This window comes from Trachypithecus francoisi, unplaced genomic scaffold (genome assembly GCF_009764315.1).
Source record: "Trachypithecus francoisi isolate TF-2019V2 unplaced genomic scaffold, Tfra_2.0 Lachesis_group0, whole genome shotgun sequence".
Classification (NCBI taxonomy): domain Eukaryota; kingdom Metazoa; phylum Chordata; class Mammalia; order Primates; family Cercopithecidae; genus Trachypithecus; species Trachypithecus francoisi.
In genome coordinates, this window is record NW_022681453.1 from 165,638,394 (window position 1) to 165,655,185 (window position 16,792).

The window sequence follows — 16,792 nt, forward strand, 5'->3', positions numbered from 1 at the left end:
CTACCATGAGTTGGCAGGGAGGTTCTGTTCATGGTGTCAGAGGGAAAGACAGCTGTGGATGGGCTTGCAGTGACAATACATATATGTCACTTTCAGTCACAATGCAGTAGAGAGAACTAGTCATATGATTTTTGACAGATCATAGGGACAAGGAGGTGCAATCCTATTAAGTGCCCAGAATGGGCAAGAACTGGCAAAGTGTACTGACTTAACACACTATTTAATAAAATAATAAGATAAAACTACTACTTGGAAAACCATGAGCTTATTTATCTTAAAAATTTCTGCCTACTTCCTTCCCCAAAGTTAGCAAATATACTAAATTTTGAATGATTACTTGCATTCTCTTGGTTCACAGCAAGTCTATGTAGAGAGTTAGATTTACTTTATGTCTATTTTTACTTAACTTCTCAGTTTTAAGTTAAAGTATCATCATAAAGAAAAGCAATTAATTGGTGTTGCAGACTAATCCATATGCCACCAAAATATGATGGAATGCAAATGAAACCTGTCTCCATATGCCTTTCTCATTTGTTATTCTCTTACTCTGGTTCTTCACAGACACGTTCTTTGTACATGCAGATTATCTCCTCTTCTAATTTATTATGCCAAACTATTCTATTTTGCTGTAATTTTTAGTTGTTATTTTTAATCTAAGTTATATACGTAACACTTATATAAGTGTTAATAAACTGAAATGGTCAATACAATGAAATGGTGCTTTATTCAACTGTTTCTGTTATGAAGAACAGTTCCCCACAACCCCACCCTCTACTTCTTGCTCCCCAGAAACAACCACTTTAAATTCTTTTACCCATTTTGTTTTTTCACCTCTATATCATTTATGTATCTATGTATCTATCTAGTCTATCTAAGACAAGCTCTTGCTCTGTACCCCAGGCTGGAGTGCAGTGGCACAATCACTGCTCACTGCACTCTTGATCTCCCACACTCAAGTGATCCTTTTACCTCAGTCTCCCGAGTGGCTGGTACTACAGTCGCATACCACCATACCTGGTTAATGAAAAAAAAATTTTTTTTTGTAAGGACAGGTCTCACTATATTGCCCAGGCTGGTCTTGAACTCCTGGACTCAAGCAATGCTCTCGACTCAGCCTCCCAAAGTGTTGGGATTACAGGTGTGAGCCACCACAGCTGGCCTTTATCTCTAACTTATCTAGCCACTTCTTGATTTCTCTTGAGTATTATCCCCTGATTCCCCACTATGGAAGATAAAGATTTAGTTGTATTGACCACTACCACCTGCTCCCTCCTCTCCTCCTCAGGCAAACACGTAGTTCCCATGCCCCATCTTCTCAACAGGTATAGTGTGATTCTGATTAGATTAATATTCAACAGGCTTACATTATAATGTCTATGTAAATGTTAATCCCAGCTCAGTTATAAGGTTTATCATAACCTTTCTTTCTTTTTCTACACATACTTTGTTTTTCTTTGGGGTTACCAATTGTCCTTTTTTGGGGTTAGTTTAGCTTTTATAAAGTTATCACCCAAACTCATGCCTAGTTGCATACATCTCTCAATTTGTTAAAGTATATTAGTCATTCTTCTAATTTTATCTTTTTGAATAAATCTTTCTGGAAACTTCCAGCTTGCTCCAATCTGGGCTTGCTACTACTTTCTGGGTCTGCTATTTAGCAGTGCTATAGTCTTCAGATCTCTATACATTATCATTCTGGGAATCTTTTTGTTTTGCTTTGGATCCTCTATTTCCTAGTTCTTAGGTATTCCTCCTCCTTAGTTTATCATTTTTGTACAGCATATCCTCCAGTGGATTCCTAGGGTACATGAGAATCATTTTTTTTGAATCTTTAATGTCTAAACATGGCTTTATTTTACACTCAAAATTAACTACTAGTTTAGCCAGATGCTGAATCTAGGTTAGAAGTAATTTTTTCTCAGAACTTTTTTTTTTGAGATGGATTCTCGCTCTGTCACCCAGGGTGGAGTGCAGTGGCGTGATCTTGGCTCACTGCAATTTCCACCTACCAGATTCAAGTGATTCTCCTGCCTCAGCCTCCCGAGTAGCTGGGACTATAGGCGCCCACCACCATGCCTGGCTAATTTTTGTATTTTTAGTAGCGATGGCATTTCACCATGTTGGTCAGGCTGGTCTTGAACTCCTGACTTCAGGTGATCCACCTGCCTCGGCCTCCCAAAATGCTGGAATTACAGGCGTGAGTCACCACGCTCAGCCATTTCTCAGAACTTTCAAAGTATCGCTCCATTGTCTTGCTTTTGGTGTTGCTACTGAGAAGTCTGCAGCTATTTTAATTCCTCATTCTTTGTTAGAATTTTTCTTTTCCAACTCTATGAGTCAGTAAGATTCTTTTGTTTGCAGATTTCTAAACTTTTTCAGTAATACATCTGACTGTAGGTTTGTTTTTTCTTGAGTGGGTCAGTCTATGGACTTTTCCTATCTTAAGACTCAGTTATTTTATTAATGGAAAAATTTCTCAGATTGTATTTTTGATATTTCCTTTCTTTTATTTTCTCTGTTCACTCTGAAATTCCTATTTTAAAAAATTTCTGGGCCAGTTCTCTCATTTTCTTATGTTTTTCTCTCTTCTATTTATTTTATATTCTATTTTCAGGGGAGATTTCCTCAACTTTATCTTCCAACTCTTCCACTGAGTTTTACATTTTAGAAAAATGTATACATTAGAAAAGGTATTACATTAGAAAAATATAACATTTAGAGAACCAAAAAAATGTATTAAAATATGATATTTGTTTTCTTGTTCTGCATGGCCTGTTTCCTCCCAGTTGCTTTTTTCTGTTTTTGTTTGTCTTTCATTGTGAAATCCTCTCTTCAGGTGTCTGGTGATCCTTGGCTGTCTTGTCCATATAAAATAGTATGAACTAAAAAGCTAAGAGGAAGTTCTGTTTGGATGGAGCTCGTTAATGGTGGGGTCCACTATAAAGTAACTGGGTGTTTCCTTGGAGCACCCCTGGGGTAAGTATGTTTATAGCTGTGTATGTGTGTGTGTGTCTTTTGCCTAGAGAAACCCCTTCCAAATCTCTTGCCTGAAGGCTATCCATACTGGTACTCTGGAAAGCAAGTTGGGGAGGCCTGGGGTCTCAAATTTAGCATTTAAGTATTCACTACCCCTTTTTCTTTTCTTTTCTTTTTTTTTTTTTTAGTAGAGACGGGGTTTCACAGTGTTAGCCAGGATGGTCTCAATCTCCTGACCTTGTGATCCACCCGTCTCGGCCTCCCAAAGTGCTGAGATTACAGGCTTGAGCCACCGTGCCCGGCCCACTACCCTTTTTTCAGTAGGGTGGTTCACACTGGAATGTGCCTGATCTCTTAGACCACACACATTCCGTTGTACACTTTTCAGAGAATTAAATTTTCAGTCTTTTGCTGACGTAGGGAAGGAAATCTAATTCCTCTTTCAGAAGCTTCTGACCAGTTGTCTTGTCTTCAGTTCTGCCTTCGTTTTCACTTGTAGATCCTGAGCTTCTGGAGAATTTTACAATGTAAGTCAAGCTGCTTCTTTGTTTTTGACTTACCACTGACTTAAGGTTCAGCTTTCTTAGGCTGCTTAGTTGTCAGTTTTCATCTGTTTTCCAAGTAACAATATTTTATTGCTACTGTTTTCTCTTTTGTTTTCTTATTTTTTGAGGGTTTATCTTTAACTGCCTTTGTCCTTGCAGTGGAATTTTAGGAGGGAACAGAGCTAAATGCTTGCACTAAAGGTGCCATGTTTAAACTAAAGTTCCTCTCTGCTGTTTTATATACTACAGAATCACAGTTCCTACATATCGAAGGGATCCCTAAGAGGGCAGGTAGTTAAACTCTTTCTGTCAGAGAGCAAAAATGTTTAATTTGCAGATAAGGTGGTTAAAACTCCAGAAACTGAGTGTCTTGCCCCAAGAAATACAAAGTCACACAGATAGAGAACATAATATTCTATATACCTTAAATAATTATCTCTCAAAGGTTTAATTGTTTGTTTGTTTTTCTAATTTAGGATAATGTCAGTTATAGCTAGATCCTTTTCTGTATTACCTTGGCATCCTCTTCCACAGGGCAGATGAGTTCTTATTAAGATATCAGATGTTAAACTACAGTCATGTGACACATAATGATGTTTTGATCAACAACAGACCACATATATGATGGTGGTCCCATAAGACTATAATGGAGCTAACAAATTCTATTGTCTAGTGACATCATAGCTGTCATAATGTCATAGTGCAATGGATTCAGTGTTTGTGGTGATGCCAGCCTACTGTGCTGCCAGTCATATGTAAGTATGGCACATACAATTATGTATAGTGAAGAATAATAATCGATTGTGTTACTGGTTTATGTATTTACTATACTATACTTTTTATCATTATTTTATAATGTACTTCTAGTTACATATATTAAAAAAAGAACAGCATCACGCTGGTCCTTCAGGATGTAGTCCAGAAGAAGGCATTGTTAACACAGGAGATGACAGCTCCATGAATGTCACTGCCCCCCAAAGACCCTCCAGGGGGACAAAACTTGGAGGTGGAAACAATGATACTGATGATCCTGACCCTGGTTAGGCCTAGCCTAATGTGCTTGTCTCAAAAGTTTAAAAAGTAAAATTAAAAAATTCAAAACCAGAAAAAGACCACAGAATAAAGATGTAAGAAAAAGAATTTTTGTACAGCTAAAAAATGTGTTTGTTTTGAGCTAAGTGTTATTACAAAAGAAACAAAAATTAAAAAAAAAAAGTTCATAAAGTAAAAGTTATAGTAAGGTAAGATTAATTTATTTTGAAGAAAGAACTATTGTTTAAATAAATATAGTGTAGCCTAAGTGTACAGTGTTTATAAAGTCTACAGTAGTGCACAATAATCCTAGGCCTTCACATTCACTCACTGCTCACTCATTCATTCGCCCAGAGCCACTTCGAAGCTCCATTCATAAGAAGTGCCCTAGACAGGTGTACCAATATTTTTCCTGTATACCTTACAATTTTCTGTACCTTTTATATGTTTAGATACAAAAATACTTACCATTGTTATAATTGCCTACAGTATTCAGTACAGTGCTATGCTATACAGGTTTGTATCCTAGGAGTAACAGACTATACCATACAGCTTAGGTGTGTAGTAGGTGGTACCATTTCGTTTGTATAAGTACACTCCACGATGTTTGCACTATGATGAAATTGCCTAACAACACACTCCTCTGAATGTATCACTGTTGTTAAGCTATGCATGGCTGCTATAAAATGTGGTTAAATGTGAAGTTGGCTTATAATTCAGACACAACCAAGTTTTTAAAGCAGTGGATATGCCTTAGCTACATCCTTTTGAGAAATGTATATAAATAATTTTACAGGCTGGACGCAGTGGCTCATGTCTGTAATCCCAGCACTTTGGAAGGCCACGGTGGACAGATCACTTGAGCCCATGAGTTCCAGAGCAGCCTGGCCAATATGGCAAAACCCCGTCTCTAATAAAAATACACAAATTAGCCAGGCATGGTGGCACACACCTGTAATCCCAGCTTCTTAGGAGGTTGAGGCATGAGAATCACTTAAACCCAGGAGGAGGAGGCTGCAGTGAGCCAAGATTGAGATTCTGTCTCAAAAAAAAAAAAAAAAAAAGAAAAAGAAGAAAAGAAGAATTTTACAGAGTATTAAAATATAATTTAAATGTAGTTTGTATAGCTTTTTATGTGGTAAATCAATTATTTTTAATTTTCAAGAAATATTTTAAATGGAAAAAACAGTTTGGTTTGTTCCAGCTTCCATCATTTATTTGTTAAATTTTATAAGAAAACACAGGCTTTGAAGAAAAGGCATTTGTAGAGAAAAAAAGGAGTGGGATTTGGGAAAGATTCAACTTATTTTAAAATGATGGTACTTTCTTTTATTTCCAGTGTAATACAGGCTATAGCCTTAAAATATTACTAAAGTATAATAATAAAATACTTTTGATAAGATAATTCCTTTTAGTCCATAAAAGTTTTAAGAGCTTTATAAAACTGGGCACTAACAGAGCTTTCATAAATGCAGCACTCTATGGAGGAAAATGAAGAATGAAGAGAAAATTGTCCTTAAATACTTACAGATTCTTTTCTGCCCATAGTTTTGCTGTGTGAGCGGGAACGTGAGATGTTGCTAAAAAAGGAATCTTTTTTAGTAGCAGATGAAGGTGGGGAGCCAGTGAATTCTCTTCCTCCAGGCAAACTCTCAACACTTGGAGATGAACTGATGTTTTTAGAACTTTGCCCTGTAAGAAAAATTAAGTAGCAATAATGAAACACCAGACTCTTTCACTAAGCTACTGAATCTACTGTTTTTAATAAATGATGATCAATTATGATACCACTAGGTTGATACTATCAACATAATGACACTATGGAGTATTAAAATGCATGCATTTATATGTATCAGAATAGCCACCAGTTTTTAAAAAAATAGTGAAGTATCTACCACCATAGTTTTCTATGTTTTTCTTATACTACAATTATCCAAGCATTGCACACATATAAAAGAACTAAAAAAAAAGGGGGGGGGGCACCCAAGATGGCCAAATAGGAACAGCTCCAGTCCCCAGTTCCCAGTGTGAGCAACACAGAAGACAGGTGATTTCTGCATTTTCAAATGAGGTGCAGACTGACACCTCACACGACTGGGTACACCTCTGAGACGAAGCTTCCAGAGCAAGAATCAGACAGCAACACCCGCTGTTCAACAATATTCTATCATCTTCTGCAGCCTCCACTGCTGATACCTAGGAAAACAGGGTCTGGAGTGGACCTCAAGCAAACTCCAACAGACCTGCAGCTGAGGATCCTGATTGTCAGAAGGAAAACTAACAAACAGAAAGGACACCCACACCAAAACCCCATGAGTACATCACCATCATCAAAAACCAAAGGCAGATAAAACCACAAAGATGGGGAAAAAGCAGTGCAGAAAAGCTGGAAATTGAAAAAATCAGAGCGCATCTACCCCTCCAAAGGAACGTAGTTCATCACCAGCAATGGAACAAAGCTGGACAGAAAATGACTTTGACGAGTTGAGAGAAGAAAGCTTCAGTCGGTCAAAATTCTCAGAGCTAAAGGAGGAACTACATACCCAGCACAAAGAAACTAAAAACCTTGAAAAACGATTGGATGAATGGATAACAAGAATAATCAATGCAGAGAAGACCATAAAAGAACAGACAGAGGTGAAAACCATGACATGAGAACTACGTGACAAATGCACAAGCCTCAGTAACTGAATCGATCAACTGGAAGAAAGTGTATCTGTGACTGAAGATCAAATGAATGAAATGAAGCGAGAAGAGAAGTGTAGAGAAAAAAGAGTAAAAAGAAATGAACAAAGCCTCCAAAAAATATGGGATTATGTGAAAAGACCAAATCTACGTCTGATTGCTGTGCCTGAAAATGATGGGGAAGATGAAACCAAGTTGGAAAACACTCTGCAAGATATCATCCAGGAGAACTACGTCCCCAACCTAGTAAGGCAGGCCAACATTCAAATTCAGGAAATACAGAGAATGCCACAAAGATACTCCTCGAGAAGAGCAACTCCAAGACACATAATTGTCAGATTCACCAAAGTTGAAATGAAGGAAAAAATGTTAAGGGCAGCCAGAGAGAAAGGTCGGGTTACCCACAAACAGAAGCGCATCAGACTAACAGCAGATCTCTCGGCAGAAATTCTATAAGCCTGAAGAGAGTGGGGGCCAATATTCAACATTCTTAAAGAAAAAAGTTTTCAACCCAGAATTTCATATCCAGTCAAACTAAGTTTCATAAGTGAAGGAGAAATAAAATCCTTTATAGACAAGCAAATGCTTAGAGATTTTGTCACCACCAGGCCTGCCCTACAAGAGATCCTGAAGGAAGCACTAAACATGGAAAGGAACAACCGGTACCAGCCATTGCAAAAATATGCCAAAATGTAAAGACCATCGAGGCTAGGAAGAAACTGCATCAACTAACGAGCAAAATAACCAGTTAATATCATAATGGCAGGATCAAGTTCACACAATACTAACCTTAAATGTAAATGGACTAAATGGTCCAATTAAAAGACACAGACTGGCAAACTGGATAAAGAGTCAAGACCCATCAGTCTGCTGTATTCAGGAGACCCATCTCACATGCAGAGACATACATAGGCTCAAAATAAAGGGATGGAGGAAGATCTACCAAGCAAACGGAGAACAAAAAAAAGCAGGGGTTGCAATACTAGTCTCTGATAAAACAGACTTTAAGCCATCAAAGATCAAAAGAGACAAAGAAGGCCATTACCTAATGGTAAAGGGATCAATTCAACAGGAAGAGCTAACTCTCCTAAATATATATGCACCCAATACAGGAGCACCCAGATTCATAAGGCAAGTCCTTAGAGACTTACAAAGTGACTTAGACTCCCATACAATAATAATGGGAGACTTCAACACTCCACTGTCAACATTAGACAGATCAACGAGACAGAAAGTTAACAAGGCAGGAATTTAATTAAACTCTGCAACAAGCAGACCTAACAGACATCTACAGAACTCTCCACTCCAAATCAACAGAATATATATTCTTCTCAGTACCACACTGCACTTATTCCAAAATTGACCACAGAGTTGGAAGTAAAGCACTCCTCAGCAAATGTAAAAGAAGAGAAATTATAACAAATTGTCTCTCAGACCACAGTGCAATCAAACTAGAACTTAGGACTAAGAAACTCAATCAAAATCACTCAACTACATGGAAACTGAACAACCTTCTCCTGAATGACTACTGGGTACATAATAAAATGAAGGCAGAAATAAAGATGTTCTTTGAAACCAATGAGAACAAAGATACAACATACTAGAATCTCTGGGACACATTTAAAGCAGTGTGTACACGGAAATTTATACCACTAAATGCCCACAAGAGAAAGGAAAGATCTAAAATTGACACCCTAACATCACAAAAGAACTAGAGAAGCAAGAGCAAACACATTCAAATGCTAGCAGAAGGCAAGAAATAACTAAGATCAGAGCAGAACTGAAGGAGACAGAGACACAAAAAACCCTCCCAAAAATCAAGGAATCCAGGAGCTGGTTTTTTGAAAAGATCGACAAAATTGATAGACCACTAGCAAGCTAATAAAGAAGAAAAGAGAGAAGACTCAAATAGATGCAATAAAAAATGATAAAGGGGATATCACCACCCACCCCACAGAAATACAAACTACCATCAGAGAATACTATAAACACCTCTATGCAAAAAAATTGGAAAACCTAGAAGAAATGGATAAATCCTGGACACTTACACCCTCCCAAGACTAAACAAGGAAAAAGTTGAATCCCTGAATAGACCAATAGCAGGCTCTGAAATTGAGGTAATAATTAATAGCCTACCAACCAAAAAAAGTCCAGGACCAGATGATTCACAGACGAATTCTACCAGAGGTACAAGGAGGAGCTGGTACCATTCCTTCTGAAACTATTCCAATCAATAGAAAAAGAGGGAATCCTCCCTAACTCATTTTATGAGGCCAGCATCATCCTGATACCACAGCCTGGCAGAGACACAACAAAAAAAGAGAATTTTAGACCAATATCCCTGATGAACATCGAGGCAAAAATCCTCAATAAAATACTGGCAAACCGAATCCAGCAGCACATCAAAAAGCTTCTCCACCATGATCAAGTGGGCTTCATCCCTGGGATGCAAGGCTGGTTCAACATACGCAAATCAATAAACGTAATCCAGCATATAAGCAGAACCAAAGACAAAAACCACATGATTATCTCAATAGACGAAGAAAAGACCTTTGACAAAATTCAACAGCCCTTCATGCTAAACACTCTCAATAAATTCGGTATTGATGGAACGTATCTCAAAATAATAAGAGCTATTTATGACAAACCCACAGCCAATATCATAATGAATGGGCAAAAACTGGAAGCATTCCCTTTGAAAACTGGCACAAGACAGGGATGCCCTCTCTCACCACTCCTATTCAACATAGTGTTCGAGGTTCTGGCTAGGGCAATCAGGCAAGAGAAAGAAATAAAGGATATTCAGTTAGGAAAAGAAGAAGTCAAATTGTTCCTGTTTGCAGATGACATGATTGTATATTTAGAAAACCCCATTGTCTCAGCCCAAAATCTCCTTAAGCTGATAAGCAATTTCAGCAAAGTCTCAGGATACAAAATCAATGTGCAAAAATCACAAGCATTCTTATACACCAGTAACAGAGAGCCAAATCATGAATGAACTCCCATTCACAATAGGTTCAAAGAAATAAAATACCTAGGAATCCAACTTACAAGGGATGTAAAGGACCTCTTCAAGGAGAACTACAAACTACTGCTCAGTGAAATAAAAGGACACAAACAAATGGAAGAACATACCATGCTCATGGATAGGAAGAATCAATAGTGTGAAAATGGCCATACTGCCCAAGGTGATATATGGATTCAATGCCATCCCCATTAAGTTACCAATAACTTTCTTCACAAAATTGGAAAAAACTGCTTTAAAGTTCATACGGAACCAAAAAAGACCCCCCATTGCCAAGACAATCCTAAGCCAAAAGAACAAACCTGGAGGCATCACGCTACCTGACTTCAAACTATACTACAAGGCTACAGTAACCAAAACAGCATGGTACTGGTACCAAAACAGAGATAGAGACCAATGGAACAGAACAGAGCCCTCAGAAGTAATACCACACATCTACAGCCATCTGATCTTTGACAAATCTGACAAAAACAAGAAATGGGGAAAGGATTCCCTATTTAATAAATGGTGCTGGGAAAATTGGCTAGCCATAAGTAGAAAGCTGAAACTGGATCCTTTCCTTACTCCTTATACAAAAATTAATTCAAGATGGATTAGAGACTTAAATGCTAGACCTAAAACCATAAAAATCCTAGAAGAAAACCTAGGTAATACCATTCAGGACATAGGCATGGGCAAGGACTTCATGTCTAAAACACCAAAAGCAAAGGCAACAAAAGCCAAAACTGACAAATGGGATCTAATTAAACTAAAGAGCTTCTGCACAGCAAAAGAAACTACCATCAGAGTGAACAGGCAACCTACAGAATGGGAGAAAATTTTTGCAATCTACTCATCTGACAAAGGGCTAATATCCAGAACCTACAAAGAACTCAAACAAATTTACAAGAAAAAAACAACCCCATCAAAAAGTGGGCAAAGGATATGAACAGACACTTCTCAAAAGAAGACATTCATACAGCCAACAGACACATGAAAAAATGCTCATCATCACTCACCATCAGAGAAACGCAAATCAAAACCACAATGAGATACCATCTCACACCAGTTAGAATGGCAATCATTAAAAAATCAGGAAACAACAGCTCCTGGAGAGGATGTGGAGAAATAAGAACACTTTTACACTGTTGGTGGGACTGTAAACTAGTACAACCATTGTGGAAAACAGTGTGGTGATTCCTCAAGGACCTAGAACTAGAAATACCATTTGACCCAGCTATCCCATTACTGGGTATATACCCAAAGGATTATAAATCATGCTGCTATAAAAACACATGCACACGTATGTTTACTGCAGCACTATTCACAATAGCAAAGACTTGGAATCAACCCAAATGTCCATCAGTGACAGAGTGGATTAAGAAAATGTGGCACATATACACCATGGAATACTATGCAGCCATAAAAAACGATGAGTTCGTGTCCTTTGTAGGGACATGGATGCAGCTGGAAACCATCATTCTCAGCAAACTATCACAAGAACAGAAAACCAAACACCACATGTTCTCACTCATAGGTGGGAATTGAACAATGAGATCACTTGGACACAGGAAGGGGAACATCACATACCGGGGCCTATTGTGTGGGGGTGGGGGGGAGGAGGGAGGGATAGCATTAGAAGATATACCTAATATAAATGATGAGTTAATGGGTGCAGCACACCAACATGGCACATGTATACATATGTGACAAACCTGCACATTGTACACATGTACTCTAGAACTTAAAGTATAATAATAATTTAAAAAATCCACTTGTAACTGCTGCTAATCAGAGGGTATATTCAGGGCAACTTGAATCTGTACTCCCGAGTTCAATCTTCAAGCCCGGCCCAAATAAACTCTCTACTTATATTTAAAAAAAAAAAAAAAAAATCAAAGTTTCAGTAAACAATGGTTAAATGACTAGGTTTTTCTTCACTAATGGAATTATCCCTTAATTACAGAAACCAGAATCTATTATACTGCACTTTACATTAGCAAGATTAAAAAAATCCAAATCTTTGGCCAAAGTTTTTCAAAAAAGCATCTCTCCTCTTCCCTCTGGTAAAGGCAGGTGTCACTGAGAATTCAGGAACATTAACATTTTAGCAAACACCTGAAGAAGGTGAAGTACCCGCTTTGCAGAAAATATGCAAAAACGTTAAGTCCTAAGGCCCTAATGCAGGATCTTCGTGTGTTCAAAGAGATCACAAAGTGACCAGTATGGTTACAGCTAAAAGCGAGGAGGAGAAGGGTAAGAGATGAGGTTTGAGAGCAAGCAGGAGGATTAGAACAGGTCGGGATTTGTAGATGATTTTGATTACTTTTACTCTGAGAAGGGAAGCTATGAGATGTCACTAGAGGGTTTGAGGAGAGGAGTGACATGATTTGACTTACATTTTAAAAGGATTGCTCTGGCTGTTGTGTTGAGAACAGAATCAGAGACAGGCAAGGGGGAGTGAGTCGGGGGGAACAAAGGCAAAAGCAGAGGAACCAATTTTTGCTAATGCAAAAATGTAACTACTCAGAATGATCATAGCTTGGTGGTGAGAGGTGGTCATATTTTGGACAAAAGTGACGATTTACTGATGAATCCACTAGGAGTATGAGAGAAAGAGAAGAGTCAAGCTTAACTTCCAATTTTTGGCCTAAGCAAGAAGAATGATGGAGTGGCTATTTACTGAGGTGGGGAAGAGTGAAGAGAAGCAGGTTTTAGGAATAAGATCAGCAGTTTAGTTTTAGACCTGCTGAGTCTATGGTGCCTAGTCAGATATCCAAATAGAGATGTCACATAAGCAGTGGGGAATGAGTCTGGATTTCAAGGAAGAGATGTGAGCTAGAGATACAAATTTGGAAGTCAGTACCGTAGAGACTGTATTTAAACCATGAGGTTATCAATGGAGAAGCCATAGACAGAAAAGGGATTTAGGCCCACAGATTGGCCCCTTGGAAATTGTTACAATTTAAAAGTCAGAGATATCACGAGAAAGCAGCAAAGCTGATTGACAAGCAGCAGCCAGAGGTAGGAAGAAAATCAAGTAGATAATAATAGTTACTTTATAGATTAACCTTCTCCAATCTTGGGTCAAAGGTTGTTACAATATAGTTAGAATAGTAATTACCTACTCCCAGTCCCTGAGAGTCCCTGATTGTCCCTGATCTCAAGACAATTTTATTACACTGAAGCTTCCTCTGCATTAAACATGAAGTATTCAGATTAAGTTTCTGTCCTCCCAGAGTGCAGAACCTAGGGGCAAGGAGGTAAATGATAAACCAAGAATGCTAAGAATGTTATATTTCTTAGGAGAGAGCTATTATTACCTCTCCCTTGGATAGAAGGAGAGTCAAGCCACATTTCAGAAGGAAGTGTGGCAGATTTGGAGGGCTGATGTATCTCTCTTTAAGGAAATATTTGTGACTTCAAGGAAGATGGTTAGCTGATATCCTCTAGCTATTAGATTGTTCAGGATCTGCCTCAGGTTTTAAACTAAGATCATGCCCTTCTCAGGGTGGTTCCCAGTCAGTGACAGGGAATAAAGGGTATACCCATTTCCAGTCAATACAGGACTCCTCTAATAGGAAATCTTGGCTGCAGAGTTCTCCTTTGAACTGGCAGAGACTTGTTAGATTTGCATCATGGTCTGCCCCCATCCCTCTGCCCAACTCTGATTCCTCCTCTTTTCCTTTCACATGTGTTATTCCCCCGATAAACTCTCTGTACTTCTAATTCTATCTCAGGGTATGCTTCCTGAAGAATCCAACTTGTAATGCATGATATTGGAGCTGAGTCTTGAAGGACTCCTGAAGTTAGGAAAGAGTAGAGAACAGGCCCCAAGGCCTAGAAGTAGCCTATGCTTATAAGGGCCTAGACTATGAAAATTCCAACTATGCCTTTATTTCTTCCCTTCTCTGTCCCCACCCACCACCAGGACTCCAGGCCTTAACTTCCCAGGGATACCTTTTCATGGTAATAAGCTCAATAACATGGGGTCCTAGAATATTAGAACCAAACAAGATCTCAGGAACTACCTATTTTTTTTCTATTTTTAAAACTATCCTACTTATACGCAAATACACTTTCATTATAAATAGATTAACTGTTGAAAACACTTTGAGATATAATTCTTATGCCATAACATTCACCTTTTAAAATAATATAATTCAGAGTTTTTTAAAGTACATTTACAGAGATGCATGACCATCAAAACTATCTACTTGAGAACAACTTAATCACTGATGAAAGAAAATTCGTGGCCATTAACAGTTATTCCCAATACTCCCCCTCTTCTCATAGTCCTTGCAATCACAATCTACTTCTGGCTCTATGAATTTGCCTTTTCTAGACATGTCATGTACATGGAATGATATTATATGTGGTCTTCTGTGACTGGCTTCTTTCTCTTGGGACAGTGCTTAAAAGTCCATCTATTTTATAGCATTTATTAGCACTTCATTCCTTTCATTGCCAAATACTATTCCATTGTATGGGTACCACATTTGGTTTATATACTCATCAGTTGATGAACATTTAGCTTATACCCATTTTTGGCTATTATGAATAATGCTGCTATGAACATTCCTGTTTTTTATGTGGACATATTGTTTCCCTTTGTCTCAGGTAGATATCTAGAAGTGGAACTGGTGGGTCAATATGGCAACTCTGCATTTAATATTTTGAGAAACTGCCAGTTTTCAAAAGTGACTATACCATTTTACATTTCCATCAGTCTTGTATAAGTGTTCCAATTTCTCCACATGCTTGTCAACACTTACTCTCTTTTTATTTCAGCCAGCCTAGTGGGTGTGAGATGGTATCTCATTGTGATTTTGATTTGCAATTTTCCAATGGCTCATGATGCTTAGCATCCTTTCAGGTACTTATTAGGCACTCATCTTCTTCAGAAAAATGTTTATTCAAATCTTTTGCCCATTTAAAAAGTTGGGGTATTTTCCTTTTTATTTTTGAGTTGTAAGTGTTCTTCATATGTTCTGGGTGCAAGTTCCTTATCAAACATATAATTTGCAAAAAATTCTTCTGTTCTGTGTTTGTCTTTTCACTTATTAATGGTGTCCTTGGAAGCCCAAAACTACTTAATTGGATGAAGTCTCATCTACCTATTTTTTCTTTTGTTGCTTGTGCTCATGGTGTCATATCTAAGAAACTACTGCCTAACCTGAGGTCATGAAGATTTACTCAAGTTTTCTTCTAAGGGTGTTACAGTTATAACTCCAGAATTTAATTCTATGACTTCTTTTGAGTTAATTTTTGTATAACGTGTGAAGAAGTAGCTCAAGTTCATTCTTTTGCATGTGGATATCTAGTTTTCCCAGAACTATTTGTAAAAAAGACTACTCTTTCCACACAAATAATCTTGGCACCCATGTTGAATATCAACTTACCATACTCTCAACTCTATTCCATTTATATATGATGACCTTTATGTCAGTATCACATTGTTTTGATGAAAATAACTATATAACAAGTTTCTTTTTTTTTTTTTTGAGACGGAGTCGCGCTCTGTCGCCCAGGCTGGAGTGCAGTGGCGCGATCTCAGGTCACTGCAAGCTCCGCCTCCCGGGTTCACGCCATTCTCCTGCCTCAGCCTCCTGAGTAGCTGGGACTACAGGTGCCCGCCACCGCGCCCAGCTAATTTTTTGTATTTTTTTTAGTAGAGACGGGGTTTCACCATGGTCTCGATCTCCTGACCTTGTGATCCGCCCATCTCGGCCTCCCAAAGTGCTGGGATTACAGGCGTGAGCTCTCCAGCTTTGTTCTCTTTCAAGATTGTTTTGGGGGTGCTTTGCATTTCCATATGAATTTTAGAATCAGTTTGTCATTTTCTCCAAAAAAGACATCTGGAATTTTGATAGGTATTACAGCAAATATATAGATCAATTTGGTAGTACTGCCATATTAATACAAGATTTATGAAAAATAAATTTATATTATCTTTTATATTTACCTACACAGCTACCTTTATCAGAACTCTTTTTCTTTGTGTGGATTTGAACTGATGTCTAGTGTCCTTCCATTTCAGCCTGAAGGACTTTCTTTATCATGTCTTACAGGGAAGGTTTACTAGCATTGAATACTCTCAGTTTCTATTTATCTGTAATTGTCTGAATTTCTCTTTCCTTTTTGAAGAATAGTTTTATTGGATATATAATAGAACTCTAGACTGACCGGCTTTTCATTAGTTTGAATATGTCATCCTACTGCCTTCTGGACTCTCTGGTTTTTGATGAGAAGTCAACTTTCAATCTTACTGAGGAACTCATGTATTATGAGCTGTTTCTCTATTGCTGCTTTCAAGACTCTCTTTGTTGTCAGCTTTTGACAGTCTATGATGTGTCTAGGTGCAGATCTCTTTGAGTTTATCCTGCTTGGAGTTAACTGGACTTCTTTGAGGTATGTACTAATGATTTTCATAAAAATTGTGAAATATTTCAGCCAGCATTTCTTCAAATATTCCATCTTCCCCTCTCTTTTTCTTCTCTCCTTCTGAGGCTCTCACTATCTGTACGTTATTATGCTTCATGGTGTTCTG

At 38.0% G+C, this 16,792-nt stretch overlaps 1 protein-coding gene across 13 annotated transcripts in view; it reads right to left on the reverse strand.

Annotated features, from left to right (window-relative positions):
• TBC1D5 (TBC1 domain family member 5) overlaps positions 1-16,792 on the reverse strand; it is a 591,323-nt gene that overhangs the window by 51,833 nt on the left and 522,698 nt on the right. For all 13 annotated transcript variants that reach the window (XM_033212761.1, XM_033212760.1, XM_033212755.1 and 10 more), the window contains one exon: positions 6,082-6,245. In XM_033212761.1, coding sequence (XP_033068652.1) covers positions 6,082-6,245 — 164 coding nt within the window. The remainder of the gene's footprint in view (positions 1-6,081; positions 6,246-16,792) is intronic.